We start from the raw sequence: 25,783 nt of genomic DNA, 5'->3' as shown, positions 1-25,783 counted from the left end.
AAGGTATTTTCAATCCAGCTTTATTTGAACATAATAAAATGAGCATTAAAGTAAATAGAGTCCATAAAAACATAAAATCTGCCAAAGTTATTGTCATTATTGTAAAACAATAAATTCAGCATAATTAATAAATCAATATTAGAGTGCCTAACATTACATTTTTAAAAAGTTTCCTAGTACACAGGGCATGTTTGAGGAAGATACAAACAATAAAACAGACCTAAGGTGCTTTGCGCATTTGGAGATCTAGCAAGGAGGGTTTGCATTTTGACAGACCCAAACCTGTCAAGACTGTAATTAAAGATTTCTTTGTGAAACGATACTAATAGTTACAAAAAAACGTAAAGTGGAGCAGACTCTTTGAGAATCTCTCATCACAAGGACATACAAGAATGTTGGAAGAATCATTCTGTCCTAAAGGAAAGTAAAGAGGACATCTAATTATCCCCAATCTAACTCTAGTTAAGAGTGTCCTGCCCCATGTATTTGTCACAAGGTCAAGATACAACTTCAGGCCTGGTATGGATCAAAGTATATTCCTGATTTTGAGGCTTCGTTAACTCCACTGCCCTACCTCTCTTGCTGCCTAAAATCCATAGAGGACTTTCTGGTCCAAGATCTGTCCATTTTAGTTAACTCTCATGGTGGTCTGCCCAAATTCATTCATACCTTCTTGATATAATCAAAACAAGGGATCCGAAAAACCAAATCGCAGGACAAAAAGTCATCAATATCCTATTTATTAAACAAAGCATGGGCGTTAAACCAATTGAGCGGCATAATACCAAGGGGGGCAGATTAATCTGGTCTTCCACATAATCAAGTCGAAGCTTCTAGTTAATGGCATAGGTAGAACAACTCGGAGAAAAGCCTAGAAGGCACCTGCAGACTCTCTTCTCATCAGAGTCTTGAGCCATAAGTTAAAACAGGTATACATTTTCCTCAGTATACTTCCAGTAAGGGGGGAAATTGGCTTCTTACCTATGGTCGATGCCAGATTAAAAACAAACCAAACAGAATTTGTAAAGCGCAAACCTGTCTTCGAACACATGGGGTCTCAAAGGTACTCAAAAATATAAAAACTCATTGGTTCTCGCAATTGGTTTGCCCAGCAAAGTCAAACTCTGCATTTTATAATTCCTGGGTGCAAGAAGATGGCTTTTTATGTAGTGTATCAAAACGAGGTACACTATGTAGAAAGCCCAGGCAACCCTTATTGGTTTACAGGGCTTAAATTAATAATCCAAAATGCTCTCTTTGGTGGTAGTGTGGATGAGCATTTTAGGAGTATCAGAGGGTAGTGTTAAGTCAAACAAGCAAAGGCATTGCCAATAGGTCTCGCTTGTGGGACCTTATAAGTATTTAGTTTTGCAGCACAATATCCTTGTTGCACCAATGATATTGTGCTGCAAAACTAAATACTTATAAGGTCCCACAAGCGAGACCTATTGGCTATGCCAATGCTTGTTCATTTTATTTCGCAGTAGCAGGAGGAATGTAAACAAAGCAGCCATGTCCCTTCCCCCCCAGCGCCGGTGAGGAAAGAAGACCATGATCTGAAGTGCAGCGTACCTGAAGCGGGTGTCGTGCTGATAACATAAAAGCCGCGTGGTGTCCAAAAGTATATAAATACACACATTTGGTGCAGTTCAAACAGCTACACACACTTCCTTTTATTTAAAAAAAAAGTAATTTAGAAAATAGCTTACAACTGCAAGAGCTGGGGGAGGAGAAATGCGACACGGCGGGCAGGGGAGGGGGCCGAGTGGGGAGAGCGGCGAAAAAATGTGAACAAATGCGTGCGCCGGGAAACTGAGCCATGAATAATTAGGGGAGGAGAAGCCGAGAAGCCGCAGAGCGCACGCTGGGCGAAGCCCTTTGATGTGCTGTGCGGCGGCCGTTAAAAAAATGCAATTAGGAGGGAGGGAGGCTGATGCGTGTGCTTGTTTGATCACGTGATTCACGTGAACTTAAACAAAACCGCAGCGCAAGAAACCCATGGTTTCACGAGGATTTCGAGCACTTGAATTCTCGCTCCGCTCGATGCGCTTGCGCGCATCGATAGGTCGCGAGACCTAAAAATGAGACACACACTCAAGAAGAAACTCGAGACTAATTTAGAAAAATAACATGCATTTTAAAATATGTTTTAACACCAAGAACTTCTTAATTGGGTAAGTGGTTTTCGAGTTATCAAATGTTATAGTTAAGCAAAAATGTCACACAAATGCGTTTTTACGAGGTAATGCTTTCCTGTGGAGAAAGAAATGTATCCTGCAGACAGGTATAGGCAATCATATTTTGTGGTCCCCTTAACGACTCAAGGTGGCGGGGTGGGGGTAGGAGTGTGGGAAGAGGGGGGGGGGGGAGTGAATGTCAAGGTCTCCACATCCACCAGCAGTTTGGGTTCATTCTCACACCGAGTGTCAGGATGTAGAGGTGCTGGACGGGTTGGCAGCCTTGGGCTACACTGTAGGCAAAGGGGGATGGGGACCTAGAAACAGGCTGCAGAGGGGGGACTTGAGGACAAGTCTTGGAGCTCGCCAAAGGGGTCCTCAGTTCATGAGTGTCCCGGGAGCAGGGAAGCACAGTGTTCATGGACCCGGGCCAGGGAGCTCGGGTGCAGAGGCCTTTGGCCAGCTGTTCCAGTGCATCAAAGGCACTCCAGGTTCTCGGTTAGACGTGCAGAGGGAGACAAACAGAACAGCTGGGGCATTCTTGGTGCAAGCCTCTGCGATGCGGATGTCCCTCATCGGCTGGTCGATCTTTGCGATGCTGGAGTCCAGATTGGATAAGCTGCTGCCAGGGGTATTGGTGCAGTGAGGCTCCAGGAGGTCCCAGCGTCTCCAATTTTGGTGTGGAGATAGACCTAACCTCTGGGAGCATGGTGACCTCCACATGGGTGGCTGCTGTGTTGGTGAACCCGGTGGTCAGCAATACGGCGAATCGGACATTGCGGTCGGTGCCTGTAGGTTGCAGGGAAGTGGCTCATTCACTTTAAGAGAGATGCTGACAGCTTGGCGGAGTGGTTCATGGAGGATGCACAGCTGCAGGATGAGTCAGGTTGTCGTAATTGTTGTAACAGGAGCAGGAAGGCAGTGATTGGCACCAAAGTCCACCGGTAGTCTACCGGTGTCACTTCGTCGACTCTTCTTTATCGTCCTCCATCTTTTGTCACATGAATCTCCATTGCTGGAGTCAGGGGGCCATCTAAATGCTGAATTTAGTAGCGTTAAAGTGAGTGAAGTGTAGTAGTCAAATGGGCCACTTACCCTTGGGGTCACTACACCCCGATTTGACCACTTCCTGTGGGGAGTGGGCATAACCCTGTCCCAGAGTTTCTAATTTCACCAAAATCAAAATGGTGGAATCCTCCCTTCGTGGAGGACATCAGGCAGCCCACCTTAGGTGGTGTGACTAGCCTGGTGGTGCAACACGTCTACCTGCATCGCTAATTTCCCACCTGTCCTGGTGCCAAATGGGCTTTAGGGCAAGGTGTGGCATTTCCCAGGTCTGGAGGAAGCAAGGGTCGCATATAAAAGGCGGCAGGGGCTTTGTAGCCCTGGCCTCGATATGATATGCTAAATCACTAGTCATCCTGCTGGAGGGGGTGTGAACACCTTCCTCCTGAGCAGGCTATGTTTCTGACCTCGGAGAGGGCGTGCTCTCACCTGTAGGGGTTCAAAAAATGGTCTGTGGTGGCAGGGTAGACAAGACCAGTCAGCCAGCACACTGAGAGGCTGGTAGGTTTCAGGGGGCACCTCTAAGGTTCCCTCTGAGTGAATAACTTAATAAGCCCACTACTGGCATCGGTACAGATTTATTAAGATAAGGTGTTAGATACTAAACACCATAGGTTTCAATGAAGCCATCTTGTAGCTTGTGGAGGTTGTAATAACCAGTGCCCAGTATATCTACTTCCCTGTTCACTTGTACTATCTAGCAATTGAACCAGGCAGCAAGCAGCATGCTCATGCAGATATGTCCTCACATGTGATATAATGCACCCTGCCTTAGGGCTACAGGGCATGGTGTAGGGGTGACCTTCATATATTGCATGCGGTGTCTGCGGGCCTGTGTGCCATGATGTGTCTTCATATTTGTACAATTTCACTTAGCCTGCAATGGCAGCCTGCATGAGCGTGGCGGCAGGTACCTTAAGGTGGCACAATACATGTTGCAGTCCTTGGGGGCCCTCTTTGGTACCATGTCTTATGTATAGGGGGAACATTTACTAGGGACTTACAGAGATGCTAAAGGTCTTGCCAATTGGGGAACAATTGAACAGTTACCTTGCTTTAGGGAAAGAGCACTGGCACTGAGCATCTGGTTAGCAAGAACCCATTGCACTTCAATCAAAATTGCATCAAATACCAGGCAAAAGGTGGTGGGAGTGACCATGTCAGAAAGTGGCATTTTCCTACACTGGGGCCACTGACCATAACAAAGGTGTATACTTAGGTTAGTTTCCCAATTCAAGGTGGTGTGGCTCACTGGTTAGAGGCGGCAGACCCGGAAGCAGATGTCGGCCCGGGATCAGGGTTCAGGGTTCGATTCCCGACGCGGCAGGGTCAGTGGACTCGATAATTCTCACCTCGGTGCCTACTCTAACCAGGGGTCCCACTCGGCAACTATGGGCATTAGCTTGCCTAATCTCCACAACGGCCCCATCAACGCCGGGGATGCCTGGCTCCACCTTGGGGATTCCCAGCAGGGACCATCCCACAGGGAAAGCCAGGACGGGTTCCCCAGCGGTATACAGCGCCAGGACGCCGACTGGCAACAGTGCGCTTTACAAGTAAAACACATTACATTCAGTAAAGGTACCCAACAGGATTTTAAACCCATTGGACATTCTTGGCAGTAAAACAGCATTGTTCGCCTACATTAACAAAGGGACAGACCTGTTCCTAATAACTGGCATATCAAGGCCCTTTGCAGCCAAAACTCCATCTAGACCATTGACATATAATAAAAAGAAAATTGGAGGAAGGACAGTCCTGCGACCCCCACCGACCCAGGCCGAACCACTCTGTATTCTCTCCATTTAAACCATATCGGACTGAGTGATCATAGTATAAGTCAGATAGGAAAGTCCCTTTTTGACACTGTAGAAAGCTGGCTCTCTATATAGTGTACCAAAATTAGATGAACTGTGCAGAGAGTCCAGGTATCCCTCATTAAAGTACAGGGTCTTGCTTTAACAATGCCAAGGTGCTATATTTGTGGTAGTGTGGTCGAGCAGGTTAAAATAAATGTTCCCTTAGGATGGGATCTAGTTTCAACAAGTCACACTCAAACCAAACTTATACTCCACACATCTCGTACTAATCAATGGTTAAGGCACTTATAAGTCGACTGCTTATTTTGTCAGATAATTAATATATTTTATTTAGTAAAAAATATTTACTGTACAAGTTCATATGGCACACAGTTAACCCTCTTTAATCCGACGAAACCGCGTCCCCCAAGGTTATATCTCGGTCGTAGTTCATGATTCGAGCAGCCTTAGGCTTATCAGGGGGACTGTTAGGCATTTGTTGCACACACAGATGACAATACATGAGACACACACTCAATGAGGAAATCCAACACCAATTTAGAAAAACTTTTTAGATTTTTATATTAATTTAGAAACCAAGATCTGCAAGATTAGGTAAGTACTTTTCGAGTTAGCGATTTTTAGAAACACAAAAAAGTACAGCTGCCAGGTTTGAGGCATGTGCCTCGAACGTGGTAATGTTATCCTATGGGAGAAACATATACTGCATAAGGGTACTTGCAATCAAGTTACAGAATAGTTCTTCTGGACTCAAGGTAAATAGGGGTCAAAGTCCTTAGAACCAACCGCAGTTTCGGTTTACCTGACCTGGTGTGTCTGGGTGCAGGGATGCTTGAACGTTACAACTGGAGTCTATCGCGAAAACCTGTAACAGAAAATAGACTGAAAGTGGGGTCTTGGGGGCAATTCAGTCGGTACCCACAGCGGGGGGCTTGGTTCTTGTGAGGGTCTCTGGGGCTTGGGTGCACCATCGGAAGGCTCAGACTTGGGCTGTGGGGCTTGGGTGCAGACGTGGTCTCCCTGCTGACGTTCCTTGTCGGTCATGGTGCTGTTTGTGTCTGGGCTGGACTCTGAGCACGGCTTGGGTGCTGCAAGGGGTCTGGTAACTGGGTAATAGTGCCGGGTGGCTTATGGGGGTCCTGGCATCTCCAAACTTGGTGAGGAGGTGAATCTGACCTCCTGGAGCCCGGTGACCTCTTTCTGAATGGGTGCTGTGTCAATTGACCCAGTGGTCAGCAGATCGGTGAACCGGATGTTGCGGTTGGTGCCTCCAGGCTGCAGGGAAGTGGCTCCTTCACTCCAAGGGAGATGCTGGCTGGTTTGTGAAGTGTTGGCAGCCCTCCAAGGCTTATGGAGGATTCACAGCTGCAGGACAAGTTGTGCCTTTGCAATTGTCGAGACAGGAGCAGGCAAGCAGGGTTTGGTACCAAGTCCACAGCTAGTCTTCAGTTCTTGCATTCCTCGGCTCTCCTCTGTCCTTCTTCTCCTTTAGTCAGGTGAATCAGAGTTCCTGGTGTCAGGGGGCCACCTAAATACTAAATGTAGGGGTGTTAAGGGGAGTGAAGGGTAATAGCCAATGGGCTACCTACATTTGGGGTCACAACACCCCTATATGACCATTTCCTGTGGGGAGTGGGCATAACCGTGTCCCAGAGTTCCTAATTCCACCGAAAACAAGATGGTGGATTCCTTCTTTCGTGGAGCACTTCAGGTAGCCCACCTACTGCATAGCTAATTTCCCGCCTGTCCTGGTGCCAAATGAGGCGCTGGGCAAGGTGTAGCCAAGCCATGTTTTAACTCATGGTTTGCACCTTGACTCGCAGTTACAATGGCAGGCTGCATGCAATTTGTATGGGGGTCCCTTGGGTGGCATAACACATGGTACCCATGCCCTAGATACCAGGGGTATCACTTACTAGTGACTTACAGGGTTGCCAAAGTATGCGCCAATTGTGTGACAATTAAACCATTTTACCTTGTTTTAGGGAAAGAGCATTGACACTGGGGCATATAGCAGGGACTCGGTTGAAAAACATCAGTATCAGTGGCAAAAGGTGAGGGTGACCATGACAGAAAGGGTCACTTTCCTACAGACACCCCATAGTCTCCAAAATAGACCAAAGCATAGTCTTAATCACACTATCAAAACGGCAAGAGAGGTCCATAGAGGCTAGATGGGCGGGACTTTGCTTCACAACAGTATATCTAAAGATGTAAATTGAGGCACTGTTCATTCATCCCTTAGCCAGCTCGAAACTCACATAGTACCTTGGGGAGAAACACCAGTTTCAGCAACTATGAAGTTAATCTTTCTAAAATGATACTTTTTTTTATATAAACGGACAATATGTGTATTCTTCAAGTTTGGGGCAGTCCGGGTCGGCAAGCCAGGTAAATAGAATTAGTGAGTAGGGGGCCCACAGGTTAGGGATAAGTTTATAAATATCCATTGGGACCACATACTGTGAGGGGCTCACGTTGATGACCTCTGTCACCTTTTCCAGTAAAATTCAATATCAAGAGGAAAGCTATGTAAAGTCTGATCTGGTACCTCGCAGACATATGCGTCCAAATGTTAGATCGGACTAAAATATAGTATAGCAGAAAAACCTGGTGTCTTTTGCTTTGCAAGTGGTAGCCACTTTGTCCTAAATACCAAACTGAAGATCTAATTTCCTTTTACGCACTGCCTGCTTATATTCTCTCCTGCGACTAGCAATGACGGCTCTGTCTCTTAGGTATGCATGCAGGGCATTGTGTAATTGATTACTTACTTTTATACTAGCTCCATCAAACCAAGATTGTTAACTTTACAACCGGGCCTCATTGGCTTCATTAAAAAGGCCTCAATGGTCTGACCTCATTGTATAAATTCCTCAGGGATATTTAAGGGACCTGACTCAAAAGTAAGGCATCTACCTCCAAGTCTGCTGTTCTCTAATCTTTGCCCATTTTATTTAATAGAAAAGACCTTATTACCCACTACGATTATTATTTTTTTACCTCCCTCTAGTGATTACTAAAGAGATAAGTAGGTTGTGATCACTGCAATACTGGGCTGAATTGCCCCTCCACTTTTCGATCTAAAAGATATTGTTGTACAGCTTGTACCTCTCTGGTAAAACTGTGAGTTTGATGGACAACATAAACGTCAGGAGTGTGCCAGACTGATTCCGTGCATACCCGCTAGATATGTTAGCCTATAGTTCTGCTAGCTCACAGTGCACCATCGCCACCCCTCGCCTTACAGGGTAACAAATGTGTAAACAACCTCAGAAGATGACAACGCTGACTCCCCAAGGAAATCCTGGTAACAGATCTAGAACCCTTTTGCTTAGCAACATATGCATACTCAAAGAGATACACAAGAAGTGCACAACATGTGGTTTTCAATATTTCTTGAAGCATTGTGATTCTGGAGTAAAATATGTGTTCTGCAATAATCAACAGAAGGAAACACAATAATGTAATTAACATTATGCGAATAGTGAAAAAGATAAACAGTTCCAAAATCTTGCTATAACAGTTAATACATGTTGGCATACAATCATTGTGTATAATATAATCCTTCCTAGTGCGTTCTACCCTGACATGTTTAAGGTGAGTGGATCTGTGAAATCCCTATCCGAGTGGTCTAACATCCCATTGCCTGTAGGTAAGTGTCAGCAAGCTGTCCGTCTTGATGTAGAGTTGGACAGCATCCCTCGCATAAGGTTACATGAATCCGCCGTGCTGGAATTCCAGCATTGAGCAACCTTGCAGTGTCAGAAAAATGCTCCTCTGAATAAACAAAGGCTCAATGTCATATATATAATACTATACTCCATGTTGTCATGCTGAAGCCCCAGTAAGGCTGAGAATTGTTTGTTATATTATGATAGCTCTGTCGCTGAGCAGCCAAAGATAAATGACATTGTGCATGCTGAACTTTACCCTCGTACAGAATGTTCTTGGTGACTACGAAATCGTGCTATAAGCAAACAGTTCAAAGAATGTTATCCATATGTGCACGCAAATGAATGTGTGTCAAAAGTCATTGTGTTTAGAGAGAGAAGGAAACTTAAGACCGTGCAAATGTAAAATGGCGATGTCTTAACAGGGCCTCAATACCTCCACATGACACCAACTCCTTGAATGCAGGACGATAAAAATATAGCCATCTAAATACAATGTTAAACCTAGACACAGGCATAAAAACGATTAAAAACTATGAAAAGGCCCCATGTAATTTTGGGGATAAAAGCACACAGTAAGCCATATTTAAAAAGCATATATTAAAAAAAAATGCATTAAAAGGCAGTGTATAAGATAATTAAAAAGAAAACCTTTAGGGTGTTAAAACAAATCTGAATTAAAAAATGTTCAGATTCTTTATGTGTTCTGAGCAGTAGATGAAACATTTCCGTTCCCAGCCACATCAGACAATGATCCCAGAGGCACCCAACACAACAGGTCTATAGAGCAAAGATGTTCCAGTCCATCCACCTCTGCGTCTGCCAAGAGAGGAACAACTAGTGCGGATTCCACAGATGATCAGTCGAGTTCCAGATCACCAGGAACTGATGCATCCCAGGAGGGCTCGTAATATACATTCAGAAGTAATGGCAAGCATGAAGGACAACTGTACAAGGGAGCCATTAAAAGGCCCACCAGTAGGGAAATGTCCGGTGATTGAACCACTTGCAATCGCAAGCATATATCCAGGGCACACTTGAGAGTGCACAGTAGACAGCGGAAAACAGGCTGCACGCAGTGTTGCTATACAGGCCGAAAGGACAAGAACCAATGGTCGTTTAACTCTTGAAATAAGGGTGCGCCTAAGCACTGAATCATGCGTTCACGACACAGGAGCATGTGTGGTAGTGCATGGAGCAACCTCACAGTGTCAGCTAAATGCTCCTCTGAATCAACAAAGGCTTGATGTCATATATATATATATGTGGTCATGCCGAAGCCCTAGTCAGGACGGGTTTGCTTATTCTATTATGATAGCTCTGTTGCCGAGCGGCCGAAGACAAATAACCACATTGTGCATGTTGAACTTAGTCCTTGTACAGAATGTTCAAGGTGTCCTGAAAGAGTGCCTACGAAATGATATTGTAAGCAAACTGAGTTTTAAGAATGTATCTATATGTGTATGCAGGGAATGTGTGTCAAAAGTCATCGTGTTTAGGGCTAGAAGGTAACTTAAGACCGTGCAAATTGCAAAATAGCGATGTCTTAATCGAGTCTCAATACCTCCTCATGACAATACCTTAGACAAAGAAGTAATTACAGACTGACCTTATACCAACATATGTAGCAGTACCTGGATATGAGGTGTCAACAGATTCTATGGCATCACATAGATCAAAATTCAACAGATGCGGTACAACAGGCATCATGTTTGATCCCGACCCCGTAAATTGTCTTCCGGATCATCAACCTCAAATATACATGCATCACTGGCTAATTATGTGTTCCCTAGATTAGCATCAAAATCCCCGGCGAGTACTAGATTAAATGTCTTATACAGGTTGGCATAACTATTAGCGAGCTGATCTATAAAATCAAAAAGTAGAACATACTTTGGGTTGACACTACAAGCAAAATTGTTGGTGTAAAAATTAATGATAACCATATTAAAATTATTATTCTAAGTCAAATGAAAGAACGGGTCATATCACAATGCGTGAAAATTTGGCATGTTATCTTAAACCAAGAGGTTAAAACAGCCGTGCATGCCCAATGGATGAGGGAATAGCAGGGGTTGTCGGACATGTGAAACCATTACAAAAAAACATAATTGGTGGACCAGGTATCCTGTAGCACAAACATACTGTGACTTAATGTAATCAACCCAACTTTCTATACTAAATTTACTTAAATATCCCAGCAATGGTCCAGCTCAATATTTTAATTAAATTGGACACCCCAGATGATGACTGAGTAGACCAACCTGTAGTTTGACATTGCTCCTGGGGTGGGGGAGAAGCATGAGCTAAGCAAGGCTCATCCTCGGAGCTCTTAAATACGGGGATGAGTAGCGTAGTCCTGGAACCCTCAGACCTGATACTCTCGTTAGCCACTGGCAATCTCCCAAGTCAGTCATTCTCAGGCATACTAATAGAACTGAATACCGAATATGGGTGGGGACTAGAGTGTCCACATAAGGATTAGCGAGGTAATTTGCTTGCAGGTCATGTCCCCCCCCGGGTCAGCTTCAAGCCCATATAAAAGAAACCGAGCTGTAAAACCTTTATTGAACCTGGGCTATCAAACCAGAGTAGGATGAATATAACAGTTCACCCAACACATGCGGATTTCTAAAAATTAACAATTATGCAATCTCATCTAAATTCATTTGCCATGGGGCCCACTCAACACACTCAAAGCAAAAAGAAATATCTTTTAACACTGGCACCAGATTTGTAATGCTCCTAAACAACCAATGAGTGACCTTGTTGATAAGCTGCTCTGTGGTTTCCACGGCGTGATCGGTTAATGTAGGCACATCATCCAGAACTAAAGCGTAGGGACAGGCAGCTGGAGGTAAACGGCATACAGGAGTAATGTTGAACTGTGCGAGTTAGAGCTTGCATCATATATGACAGGCAATGCACTTTTTGTCTAGATGTTCTTTATATCCTCTATCTGGTTGATGACTGCTGTGCAAGAGTTTGGTGCATTATTAGAAATGACCCCTATCAAGTTCCCTTTCCCGTTCCCTCTAATCCTACCCTTGGTTGGGAGCGTCGCAGTAGAGACTGAGATACCAGGTCTAGATACAGCCAAAGGATTAGCTATTGCCCCTCTTGACCCCACAGGAAGCAGTTGCGTTTCAATAGAGCCATATCAAATAATATGAGGTAAGCAACTTTCAATAAGCCTTTTAAAATTTTCACTAATCCGCACAAGAATTTAATTCTTAAGGTAATCCAAAGTATGTTTCTAAGTAGACTAAATGTAGACAATCTTCAAGCATATCATGGTTCTTTTGATTAGGCCCCCGTCTTTATGTTTTACCCCAGGAGCAGTATCTAGTTCGGGAGGGGTGGCAAGGTCGGTATCTGATCCAGGATTAGCCACACTGGCCCACATCGGACCCAGGGCCACAGGACTGAGTGACCACAGAGGAGTTAGATTGACTAGCAGACGACTTAGGTAAGTACAGGGTTTCGGCCGTAAGATAGCTCTCTTTCTGGCAGTTGTATTTCTTAATCCGTAACCTTTACTGCCTATTAAAAAAAAATACTTCCACAGTTCTATTTTTGTGGCAGTCTTAGGTTTAGCAAGTCCCAATTTATGTTTTCCCATTGTAACTCCTAAAGGATAATGGCTGTTATAAATCGACAGACTAAGTCAATTAGCCCTCAATTGTTGAAGCAACCCATTGGTTAAATAAACAAACTTCTATAAAACAGCACATTAAAAAGTGTGTCACCTAAATTCTAGTAGGTAAGGGAGGGTGGACCAGCCTAGCCTACTCCGGCGATGAATGGCAGAGACCAACGCGCTCTTGGTCCGGGCATACGCATGGATGCTTCAGGCTCCTAACATGGAATTAAGCTTTTCACTCAGGTGACGAGTACCCACCTCCAATACCAAAAAAGTATTGTCAAATTTGTTATTTTAAAGAAACTATCACATTCTGTTCTTCTTTGTTTGTCTTGGTGAGGACTAAAGGTGTTCTGATCCACACGTGTGTTTAAGTAAAATTAGACTCGGCAATTAGGAAAAAACACAAGCTGGTCAACATAATGGACCTGAAACTGTAATCTAACCTGCAATTATTTTTAAAACATGTGGTCCAGCAAACCACAGGATGTACATAAGTACCTCAAATTTGTACATTGTCGTTTACTCGGTTCCAAATGTATGTAATCTTGGATGCTTTAATTTTTGTTGTACATCACGTTGCATGGCTTGTAATAAACCAAATCAAAATATAATTAAACAAAAAGTGGATAAAAAAATGTAACAAATGCAGGAGTTGTTCTTACATTCTGCAGCAAAAATTCCACAACAGCAATCTGCCCGTGAGCAGCAGCCCACATCAGAGGAGTAAAGCCTTCTTCGTCGATAACGTTGATTACATTTTCTGGCGAAAAGATAAACACATTTATTCTAGTAATCTATTCCAATATTTATAGTTATTGAGAAAGAATACAACATAGTAAATTGCAAAACCACTGCAAAAAATAAATAAATAAAATCGAGCCCACAACCACCTATATTAAACACACAATTATATTATTCAACATTCGTAATCAAAAAAAGAACCCAAAAGAGAAGATGTTACTGCCTTTTTCATGCATCTTCAGTAAACAAAGATTTAACAGAGAACATATAGTTGTGGGCCAATGAGAACTTCGACATCAAATATTCAAAGCACTTTTAAAAGAGCTATCCAAACAGATACATACATTATAAAGCTGCCATATCTGAGCTTGTGACCCACAAACTAATATTACTCTTAATCGAAATGAGAGGTTTACTTAATATTTGTGTGAGACAACAACGGACCACTGAAACGGTGGTGCCTAATTTTTCATTCTTCACCTACTGAAGAGCCTTCTCAGTTCACTGATCTTTTGGCTACCCTGCAGATCCAAGATACTTCCAGAATCCGAGCCTTCTCAGTTCACTGGTCTTTTGGCTACCCTGCAGATCCAAGATACTACCAGAATCAGAGCCTTCTCAGTTCACCGGTCTTTTGGCTACCCTGCAGATACAAGATACTACCAGAATCAGAGCCTTCTCAGTTCACTGGTCTCTTGGCTACCCTGCAGATCCTAGATACTACAAGAATCCAAGCCTTCTCAGTTCACTGGTCTTTTGGCTACCCTGCAGATACAAGATAGTACCAGAATCAGAGCCTTCTCAGTTCACTGGTCTCTTGGCTACCCTGCAGATACAAGATACTACCAGAATCCGAGCCTTCTCAGTTCACCGGTCTTTTGGCTACCCTGCAGATCCAAGATACTACCAGAATCAGAGCCTTCTCAGTTCACTGGTCTCTTGGCTACCCTGCAGATCCTAGATACTACAAGAATCCAAGCCTTCTCAGTTCACTGGTCTTTTGGCTACCCTGCAGATACAAGATACTACCAGAATCAGAGCCTTCTTTTTTATATTAATTTATTGTGCGCACAGCTACTCCAGCCAAGGAGCGTCCCGGCGCATAGACAAGGAGAAACATAACACAACAGAAAAGAAGGCAGATTGGAAATAACTAAAACAGAAAAGTTTTGATCGCTCTCCGAAAGGTCATAAGGTCCTCTAGCAGACGAATTTCAACTGGGAGAGAGTTCCAAGATAGTGCCGCTTTTACTCTAAAGGAACGACCCCCCATACGGCTAAGTTTAAACCTAGGGACTACAGCAAGGGCCTGGCCCTGAGAGCGGAGGGTGCGAGTGGGGACGTAGAAAGAAAGACAGCTGGACAAGATTTCAGGGCCTATACCTCTCAAAATCTTGAAGGTCAAACAAAGGACCTTGAAGAGAATACGCTTCCTCACTGGGAGCCAGTGTAGGGAGCGAAGGACACTTGCCACCGGGCAATATCTGGGCAGACCGACAATCGCTCTTGCCACAGCATTTTGAACCCTTTGGAGGCGAGTTAACTCAGCCTGGTTAGCCCCAACCAAGAGAGAGCTAGCATAATCCAGGCGAGAGATGATAGTTGCCTGGATCACTAGCTGTCGGGTTGGGGCATCAAAGAATTTTAATACTGGTCTTAGACCTCTCAACAGACCAAAACAGCAGGCTGCTGTCTTTTTGGTGTGTCCTACAAAGGTAAGGCCCGCATCCAGGCAGACCCCCAGATTTTTCACCTCCGACACCGGGGTTGGAGTAGGTCCCAGCTCGGGAGGCCACCATTGGTCGCCCCACAGCTCCACTCCCCTTCCGACAACCATTACCTCCGTTTTAGTGGCATTAAGCTGGAGACAGTTTCCTGTCAACCAGCTAGCCACCTCCTTCAGTCCAGCCTGAAACCTGGGGGCATCTTGTTCCGCGTCCCCGCTGAGCGTAACCGCCAGCTGTGTGTCGTCGGCATATGAGACCAAGGTAAGGCCCCACTGCCTGGCGACATCAGCCAGCGGTCTCACATAGAGATTAAACAGCGTGGGACTCAGCGAGGACCCCTGCGGAACCCCCATGGCCAGAGGCTGGAAGTTGGATTTGAAGGGAGGGATGGAAACACAGAAGGAACGGTCGTCAAGGAAGGAGCGGAACCACTGCAACGCCCGGCCACCGATACCAATCTCCTCGAGCCGACGCAGGAGGATGCCGTGAGATACCGTGTCAAAGGCGGCGCTGAGGTCTAACAATATCAGCGCCGCCGTTTGACCCTCATCCAACCTCGCCCGAAGATGTTCCACCATCACAAGAAAAGCAGTCTCCGTGCTGTGTCCAGCACGGAAGCCATTTTGTGTGGGGTCGAGGGCGTTGGTCCGGGCCAGATGTTCTGACAGGGCCAGATTGACATAGGCCTCTGTAATCTTTGCCGGCCAGGGCAACAGCGAGATGGGACGGTAACTTTCAGGCTTCGACGGGTCCAAGGAAGGTTTTTTAATAATTGGGGAGACCACTGCCTGCTTCCACTTAGTTGGTACCACACCCGACTCAAGGGAGAGGTTGACAAGGGCACGCACAACAGTGCACCCCATAAAGGTCTGATCTCGAAAGAGAGCAGATCTTACTGGATCGGATGGAGATCCAGTTTTGACTTGCAACGCAAGTTTCTCAGTTCACTGGTCTCTTGGCTACCCTGCAGATCCTAGATACTACAAGAATCCAAGCCTTCTCAGTTCACTGGTCTTTTGGCTACCCTGCAGATACAAGATACTACCAGAATCAGAGCCTTCTCAGTTCCCTGGTCTTTTGGCTACCCTGCAGATACAAGATACTACCAGAATCAGAGCCTTCTCAGTTCACTGGTCTCTTGGCTACCCTGCAGATCCTAGATACTACAAGAATCCAAGCCTTCTCGGTTCACTGGTCTTTTGGCTACTTGGAAGATCCAAGAAACTGCCAGAATCCGAGCCTTCTCAGTTCACTGGTCTCTTGGCTACCCTGCAGATCCAAGATACTACCAGAATCCGTTTATGCAAGTTTGGAGACACAAGATACAGCTTAAGCCGCCTGCACTGGGCACTAAATTAAGTTTACTGGGTTAACGGGTGCTATAGAAGGATATTGTATTAGGTGGTTGACCAGTTTGTCTTTCATTCTTTGATAACAAAAAAAACAAGTCACTTAGTGGACTGGGACAACTGGGGTAGATTTAATGATTAATATTATGATAATCAACAAGGCCTCACAACAATACAACTTATTAATTACACTCCACTTTATATAATGCGTCTCAAGCGAAGCACAGAGAAAATATTTTTACAGTTTGCAGCGCATCATATAAATTAGCAGAAAACAGAAAATGCTTTGTGTGGTGTTTTTCCCCTTTAGATAGCAATACGTACAGCTACATTTTCCTCAACCTTTTTTGTTCACTTTTCAAGAACTTACTCCAGAAATCCCATGGCACAGGCCAGTGCGGGCCAAAGCACACCCGAGAAGGGAGGATTCTAGAGTCTTTAGTCGTATTGTATTAGAGTCGCTTATGAAATGCTAAATCAATGATCTGAGTTCAAGTCAGGATCAACAGTCGTAACAACAGCCTGCTGTAACAGTCTGTGTGTCCATTGTCCTCCCACACCTATTCTCAGTGGGACTGGCACTTGTTACCAACCAGATGCACTTGTAAGAGAGACAGCATTTGAGGCTTCTTAGCTTGCTCATGCCTTGGCACCATCTTATCTGTAGGCACTGATGTTGTGTCAAAGGGCTTTGGTGTTCATTTATGGATATACAGTCAGTGCCCGGGAAAGGCAAAGGAATTAGGCTCAGCAAGTATCCAAATGAAAAACATTCCGTTTTTTTGAGCATCTGAGTATTCTGCTGTAGACTGAAGCCATGGAGGCAACTTTGGGGAGTCTCAAGTATTTGGCCTATGAGGCACAATGCGGGCATCAGAGTGCAATCTCAGCTATTAAGGAAGTGTTCTGGTGTTCAGTTAGACACATTTGAAACTAGTAAAGCACAGTTGAAACCAGTAAGGAACTAATAGAAAGAGTGCTGTTCCTCTGTCTATCCCATAGCATCCAATGGACAATGCCTGCAGCCATGCCTAGCGGGCAGCGGAGTAGTCTACAGTCATGTTCTATGCTCACAGTACCTGCGGAGCACGGCCACTGGGTGTTGGGCACAGGCCATGTCCAGGAATTATTTTATTTATTTATTTAGGAAGTTTTCTATAGCGCTGTCAAGACCCGGAGGTAACAGAGCGCTTTACAGTAAGAGAAAGACAGAGATCTGCATAAACATGACATATGAAAGGTATTAGCATTCAAGGAGTAACATAGTAAGCGGAACATGATTGTGCTGCCGAACTTCTTTGGTTACATGATTAGCTGTAGTCACATTAGTACAGGGGTTGCTTACTGGCCCCGGTTATCCGCAACCGAGGGAGCGGATAAGGAACAAGGATTTGAGTTGCCTTTTGAATTCCACAAAAGATGGAATAGTTCTCATGTGCTGGGGGATGGAATTCCAAATTTTGGGGGTGTTTCCAGTGAACGAGCAGTCCGCTGTTTTTTTTCTTTCTAGTTTTAGGTAGGATGAGCAGGAAGGAGTTGGAGCTTCTCAGATTCCTGGCTTGGCCTGCTTTTTTGAGTTTTTTTGCCAGGTATTCGGGTTTGCCGGTATGGAGGGCTTTGTGGGTTAGGCAGGCCGTTCTGAAGTTCCTTCGCATTTCCACTGGGAGCCCTTTGAGTTCCTTGAGTGCTGGGGAGATGTGATCCGATTTTTTAATGCCGGTGATCATTCTGGCTGCCGCATGTAATGTTGTTTTGATCGGAGCCAATCTCGATTTAGGGATACCTGTTAGGATTGCGTTCCCATAGTCCAGTCTTGACAGTACCAGAGATTGCGTGGCCATTTTGAGATCCTTGTTCGGGATGTAGGGTTTGATCTTGTTCAAAAGTCTGCACCTCTGGCCGCGTTCTTGATGTGTTTTGTCATGTTTAATTTGGGGTCTATGATGATGCCAAGAGATTTGACAGTCGGCTAGAGTAAGATTTCCTTTGAGGGCATCAATTGCTTTTAGCCATTCGGTGATTTGAGGGTTGTCATCCTTGTTCGAGATGAGGAGTGTCTCAGTTTTGTCTGGATTCAGTTTCAGGTGATTGTTTGTCAGCCATTGTTGAACATCTTTCAGGACATTGTTTAGTCTGTGAATTTCAGTGAGAGAGGAAGTTTCCAGATAGATTTGTGTATCGTCCGCGTAGAGGTGGAAGCGGATGTTGGCTTTCCTGAGTAATTTGGAAAGTGGTTCCATATAGATATTGAAAAGCTGAGGCGAGAGCACCGATCCTTGGGGGACGCCCGTATTGACCTGCTGGGTTTCGGAGGTGAAGTTGTTGATTTTTATGATTTGTGTTCGATTGTGTATGAATGAGGAGAACCATTTGAGAACTACTTCGCCGAGGCCAGCTCTCTCTTGAAGAGCCTTGGTGAGGAGTTTGTGGTCCACCGTATCGAATGCTGCGGAGAGGTCAAGGAGAATGAGGAGGCAGCATTTGTCTGAATCAAGAGATCCGTGGATATCATTGATGATGTTCAGCATCGCTGTTGCTGTGCTGCATCCTTGTCTGAAGCCAGATTGGAGGGGGTCTAGGAGATTGATGTTGTCCAGATGTTGAGTCAGTTGCAGAAGTACGCAGCGTTCCAGTATTTTGGAGAGTAAAGGGAGGTTAGATATTGGTCTGAAATTGTTCAGGTCTGTTGAGTCAAGGCCTGTTTTTTTCAGCAGGGGGGTAACTTGCCCCATTTTTAGGCAGTCAGGGACCACTCCACTTTTTAGGGAGCTGTTAATGATTTTGCCCCATATAGGTGCAAAAGTGCGCTTCATTTTCTTGATTAGTGAGGGAGGAATGGTGTCAGAGATATGTGATGATGGTTTGGAGGACGCGATCAGTGAGAATATCTCTGCATCTGGAACGGGGCGAAAGCTAAGCCAGGGGGTGCTCAATGCGCCAGGAGAGATGGCCTGAGGGGCGGTCGAGCTGGTCTTCTTGGGGCGTGAATTGTTGAAGTCGAGTGAAAGTTCGATTCTTGTGATCTTGTCGTCGAAGAAGTGGGCGAAATTGTCGCATAGTTCTTTGGACGCCTGTACAGAAGAGGACAGTGGTTTGGAGGTTTGTTGTCTGATGATGCTGTAAAGCTCCTTCGGTCTGTTTTTGGCTTTGTCCAGTGCCTCGCGGAAGAAGCTGGATTTTTTGTTTGTGATGTGGTTGTTGCATTTCCTGCGGGCTGCTTTCAGTTGATCACGAAGGATGGCCGTTGGGTTATTTCTCCGTTTTCTCTCCTTGGCTCTTACGGTTCTCCTTTCTGCGTTGAGGTCAGCGTTGAACCAAGTTCTGGAAGGGATAGCTCTACTTCTTTTGAGCTTTAGTGGCGCTAGTTTGTCGAGTATGGACACTAGCTCGGAATTGTAGCAGTCGGTGAGCTCATTGGTGGAAAGGTGCGCTTTGTTGGCCGGAAGAAGAGAGCTTAACTGACCATCCAGGATATCCAGGGGTATTCGTGAGCGGTTTCTAGTCCATTTGGGGGGGTCCGGGGGAGGTTTGTGTGAGGTAATGGGGTGGTTAATATGAAAGAGGATCAAGTGGTGGTCTGACCAGTCGACGGGGAGGATGTGATTGTCCGTGATTGAATTCTTTTTTGAGATGATAGCATCCAATGTGGCTCCTTTGTAATGAGTCTCCTCGGTGCAGTGTTGTTTAAGGTTGTTATCATGGAGGAGGCTGGATAGCGATTGGATTAGGGGATTGTGTGTCTCATTCCAGCGAAGATTCAGATCGCCAAGAATTAGGTTGTTTGAGTCGCCGAGTGCGTCTTGTGCAATCAGGTCGGAAAGTTGTTCTCCAAAAGAGTTGTTTTTACCTGGGGGTGGTAGAGCAGGTGACATAGTAGAGAATCCTTATCTTTGGTCTTGATGATGGTGGATAAGCATTCAAATGAGTCGTAATCAGAAGAGGTGGTTTCCGAAATGTCCAGGCTGTCCTTGTGGATGATAGCTACCCCTCCTCCCCGCTGCTTTAACCTGTCTTTGGTGATGAGGGAGAAGCCGGGTGGTACCAGCAAGTCAAGGCAGGGAGGGGAAATCTTATTTAGCCAGGTCTCTGTGAGGAATGCAATGTCAATATCGTGGGTGAGGATGGCTTCAGCTAGTTCAGTTACGTGCATTGAGGCCGATCTACAGTTGATTAGTAAGCAGTTGGAGAATTGCTCCTGATTACTGGCCGAATTATCTATAGTCTCCCTTGGTATGGCGGTGAGGACCGGGTGTCTCTGAGGTTTGGTGCAGGGTGGGTCTTTCCGGTGACCTGTGATTACTTGGATTTTGGATTTGGGAGAATCAGAGGCGGGGATGTTGTATGCGGCGGCTAGCAGGGTTGCTTCACTGGCTGACATGGGTGCTACTGTTCTTAAAGGCCTTGAGGTCAAGAGTTTTGTGTCTGATAAGGGCTTAGGAGGAGTATGAGAGAGAGTATGGGTCTTGGACCTAGGGAAGGGGACTCCGGTTTTAGCAGTCTGCTGCGGACAGGGTTCCAAGATCTTGTGGGGGGGATCGTGAAGCTGGGTACTAGGCATTTCTGAGGGCCTAGGAGAGCTATTAGCGTTGACGGAGTTGGCCGTCGGCGGAGGGTCTGCGGGCTATATCTAGTTTAGAGAGGATCTCCAATAGGCCCTGGGAGATTGTGGCAATCTGGTTCTCGAGAGCCGAGAGGCGTTGCGACACGGAGTTGAGGGAGGGGTTGGGGGTATCTAGGGTATCGGCAAGTGTGTTGTGGTTCAGGATGAGGGATCAGGGGAGGGGACGGGGGAAGGGGAGGGGAAGGCAGAAGGGAAGGCTTTGAGTGACTGTGAGCTGGGATGAGACTCGAGGGGAGGGAGGTTCCTGAGGGCGGGAGAAGGGGAGGGGAAGGGACACAGGAAGGCTTTGAGTGACTGTGAGCTGGGATGAGGCTCCAGGGGAGGGAGGTTCCTGAGGGCGGAAGAAGGGGAGGGGAAGTGGCAGGGAAACGCTTTGAGTGACTGTGAGCCAGGATGGGACCCGAGGGGAGGGAGGTTCCTGAGGACGGGGGAAGGGGAGAGGAAGGGACCAGGGAGGGCTTTGAGTGACTGTGGGCTGGGATGAGACTCGAGGGGAGGGAGGTTTCTGAAGACGGGGGAGGGGGAGGTGAAGGGACAGGGGAAGACTGTGAATGACTGTGAGCTGGGATGAGACTCGAGGGGAGGGAGGATCCTAAGGACAGAGGAAGGGGAGGTGAAGGGACAGGGGAAGGCTTTGACTGACGGTGAGCTGGGGTGAGACTCTAAGGGAGGGAGGTCCCTGAAGACGAAGGAAGGGGATGGGAAGGGACAGGGGAAGGCTTAGAAAGACTGTGGGGTGGGATGAGGCTCATGTGGCGGGGGGTTCCTGCAGGCTAGCTAGTATTTTCTGTATGGGGATGAGGGAGGCGGTAGCTGGGGGAGGAGTGGCGGTAGGGAGGAGGAATTGAAGGAGGGGTTGGGATTTCCGGTCGTGGCTGGTTGGCAGAAAATGTCCGTTGTGAGATGGCGGTGCGGGGAGGGGCGTAGTAGGCAGGGGAGATATCGCGGAGGAAAGGATCATAGTCTTCTCTGCTAGCAGTGTGGGTGGTCGGGGAGGTGGTTGTGGCGAGGCGAGGTTGTGGTGAGGTAAGGTTGGGGAGGTTGATCTTAATGTGGGGAAAAGGGAGTCGAAGGCTTCAAGGTTCTCATTATTTGCCTGAATAAGGACCGTGCCGTTGGAGTAGATGGTCACGGTAGTGTAGCCTCTACCGGCCGATCTGACAGGGAGTATAGTGGTAAATTTGCAACTATGGGAAGTGGATGTGGTTTTGGCGATAAATAGTTGCGTTCTGATCAAGGAGATCCAGTATTCAGGTCTCTCAGTGTGGAATATAAGGTCCATCTTGATCGGACCATTGACAGACGAGTGGTAGATGTCTGTGATTAGGGTTTCCCTGTGTTGACGGATAAGTTTCTGTTTGAAAGAGCGTCTCAGTTTTGTAGAGAGGAGGGTGGGGAAAATGATGGTGAAAGAGTTTCGGCTATGGGGTTTCAGGTGGGTAGATAGTACTTGAGGAGAAGAGGAAGGCCGGTCTCGAGCCATCCTGGAGGTAGTGTAGGCGAGAGTGGACCTAGTTTATTTACGGTGTTGCGCTTGGGTGACGCGGCTCAACAAAGCCTGAGTCCTGGAGTCTTGTAGGGCATTGTGACGTTATAACTGGTGTCACAAGCCGGAGAGTCCTTGAAGACAGCCAGATTGCAGACAAACCAGCAACAGCTACGGGATTGCAGGGAGGTCAATGTTGGTGGCTGAGGGTGGCTCGGTACCTGTAAGTTTCGCTCTGGAGGTGTCTTGGGGTCACGGGAAGGCAGGGGAGCGGCGATCGCGTTAACGTGTGATCGGGCGGACAGTCCCTGCTAACCGATAGCGTGAGTCAAGCTGCACTTCCTTGCTTAGTAGGGGGCTAGAAGGTATGGAGCTGGGGTGCCAGCTTTGTTGGAGGGCAGAGTTTGAGCGTTTAAGACTGTGATACGCTTGGGTGACGCAGCTCATCAAAGCCTGAGTCCCGGAGTCTTGTGGGGCATTATGTCGTTGTAACTGGTGTCCACGAGCCGGAGAGTTCTTGAAGATAGCCAAATTGCAGACAGTCCAGCATCAGCTAAAGGATAGCGGGGAGGTCAATGTTGGTGGCTGAAGGTAACTGTATGTTTCGCTCTGGAGGTGTCCTGGGGTCACGGGAAGGCGGGGGAGCGACGATCACGATAACGTGTGATCGGGCGGACAGTCCCTGCTTTCCGGAGCGTGAGTCAGGCTGCACCTACTTGCTTAGTTGGGGGCTAGAAGGACAGCTTTGTTGGAGGGCAGAGTGCGCTGCAGATAGGGGGGTGGGTATCTGGGAGGCCAGGCATACTAGGGGTGGACCGATCAGTGTACTCACTGTTGCCGGAGTGGCTGGAGCGCAAAGGAGAAATAAAACGTTGCGGGCCCCTAGCCCGGTGTGGGATCCTCAAGAGAGCTCCGCTTTCTTCAGGGTTTAGGCGAGGCTTTGAGCTCGCACTCCTCACCCCCGAAAGTGTTTGTGCTGTGCCCTGGGTATGAGTTCTGCTGAGTGGAGCCTTTGTCGGGTCGTGGGGGCTGCCCCTTGTGCGTCGTCCGCGCACGCTGCGGTGGTAGAGGCCTATAGTCTGGGACAGTGATTTTAACATAGCGTGGTGAATGGGCGTTCTGGCGTCGGATCTAACCACCCCAGCAGGCTGCAGCCCTATTTGCTACCCTGCACGAGCAAGCAGGTGAATGCTGGAATTATTCAGTCGTAGTTGTTGGCGTTAAGAGCGATCTGCCCTGTTGCAATCCCGGCAGGCAAGCTTTTTGCTCAAGTTGTAGGGTGTGATCATATTTAATATTATGTAGGCTTTCCCGTTTAGCGTACGTTAGGGAATTAGCCAATGTGAGAAAGTTCGTTGCTTATCGTCAGGTTCACAAATTCGCCATCCCACCTTCAGTGCATGTGTAATTGGTAGCATGTAGTGTAGCGCGTCAATGTGTGCACATATGGTGAGGCTGCCAGAGCGCGTCACATTAGGTATCGAAGAGCTCGTGTTGACCGCGATTATGGTCCGTAGGCATTGTGCGCTTGGATCAGGGGCGAGGAGAGGTGTCTATGTTGATTATTGAGTGCAGTTCTTGTCATCATACAATATGTGGTTCGCCGGAGCAGCCATGATGAATGCTAAACAGCGCTCCGTGGAACGCCCGTCTAGAATTACTCACTGTTCTCGAGTAGATTGCTGGAGGCCAGTCGCTCACTCCTGCAGCAGTTCCGATCTCTATTAGTGCAGTTATCCTCAGTGCTCACTGGGAACAGTGCATGGCCTTTGTATAGTGTTCTCTAATAACACAGACTCAATTAGTGCAGTTATCCTCAGTGCTCACTGGGAACAGTGCATGGCCTTTGTATAGTGTTCTCTAATAACACAGACTTACGCCCAAGTTTATGATGATGTAAAAACTTTATAGGATTAAGAGTAATATTGCCAACATGCAGGCAGTACCAAACGAAAAGCATCCTTAACATTGTCAATGACATAGTAAAAGTCTGAACAAGATACCCCACAGAAGAGAGACAACACATTCTCCCCTCCTGCCCCATGAACGTATATATTTTTCCCCAGCAAAATAGTGGACTAAAACTCAGGACATACAACATGTTAAACTCCAATTACACATACTTATAAAGGCCAAAATAAAAAGGCGATAGTGCGGAACTGGAAGCTACTACGCTCCATGCCAAAAACAAAACTAGCTTTTAGTCATCTTGCTATCTTTCCACCAAATTGCCTTTTCATCGCTCTAGCTTCTTCCTCTGGTCCAGGAACAATTCAATAACACACGGCCATCATCCGTTATGGCCCACAAGCACATCCGGCACACCATAAACTACTTACAACCTCTCTATGCCTTGGATCTCTGGTAAAAAAAAAACTCCTTATTTAGGTTGTTACCTTTGGCTAACCTCCACAAGTCACCAGACTCCACAACAACAGCATTGTTTTTCACTTCGACTATTTTGAAAGACCAATAAACCCAGACTGGGCCTTTTTTACTGCACCAGTTTTTTGACAAACAATGTGTTCCACCCTTCACTGTTCTGCCTCTAGACACTTTCTCGAATCCTACAGTGCTTTGTAAAGTCTTGGACATTTCTCCTTCCTAATTGCACATGATCCCATGTTCTCAACTTAGACTCACAAGTCAGCCTGTGTGGTTTGGGATCGAAGCCTACTAGCCTCCATCTCATGTACACAAAAAGCAAAATCTAGGTTATACCGTTGGGCATGCTGCAATGAGCCCAAACAATTTCCCTTATAATCTATGTGAGTAGCAGGCACAAATCCACATCACTTTAAATAAAGTATTTCACAATTCTTTCCATACGTTCTGCCAGCTCATTAGACTCCGAAGCATAAAGGGCAGTCCTGTGATGTAGAACGGACATGCTCTTCAGAAACTCCTGCATTTTATTTTAAATAAATTGTCAGGGACAGTGGTTACAGGTACACCTTGGAACTGAAACACATCCTTCAAGAACAAACACAACTCTGATGCTGCTGAAACGAATGCACCTAGTGACCACCCGCATGGAAGCATAATCCACCATCAGGATGATGTACTTGTCTGAGCCCAGCAACAGCTCAAAAGGACCCATGATCTCCAAACCCACCCTGATTAATGATTTCTTCAGAATCGGCACAAGCAACAATGGAGTGGCACTCAGTGCCTGAGGTTTACCACTACAGGTACGCTGTATACACTCTTTAACTACATCAACAACTTGCAGATACACCCCAGGCCACCCAAACTGCTCCCTCACCCTAGCCTTGATCAGATTCCTGTCCAAATGGCCTCCATGGCGAAGCCACATATCGCCTCTCCTCAACTCACCATCCAAATAATGCAATTCTTGCCTTACATTCCAAAAGTCATTTCCTTATGCTTACAAGTTACAGAACCTCTACCATCCTTTTACTAAATGGTTGCATATAGAACTCGATGTTAAAGTAACCTTTATCGTCAGCCACTTCA

General features: G+C 46.3%; 1 protein-coding gene across 5 annotated transcripts in view; it reads right to left on the bottom strand.

The window, feature by feature from the left end:
- The window catches only part of ANKRA2 (ankyrin repeat family A member 2), a 118,504-nt gene that overhangs the window by 62,028 nt on the left and 30,693 nt on the right, over positions 1-25,783 (bottom strand). For all 5 annotated transcript variants that reach the window (XM_078675263.1, XM_078675264.1, XM_078675266.1 and 2 more), the window contains exon 5: positions 13,045-13,142. In XM_078675263.1, coding sequence (XP_078531389.1) covers positions 13,045-13,142 — 98 coding nt within the window. The remainder of the gene's footprint in view (positions 1-13,044; positions 13,143-25,783) is intronic.

The sequence above is a fragment of the Lissotriton helveticus genome, chromosome 2_1 (assembly GCF_964261635.1).
Source record: "Lissotriton helveticus chromosome 2_1, aLisHel1.1, whole genome shotgun sequence".
Classification (NCBI taxonomy): Eukaryota; Metazoa; Chordata; class Amphibia; order Caudata; family Salamandridae; genus Lissotriton; species Lissotriton helveticus.
This window is presented reverse-complemented; position numbering and strand designations above follow the sequence as displayed.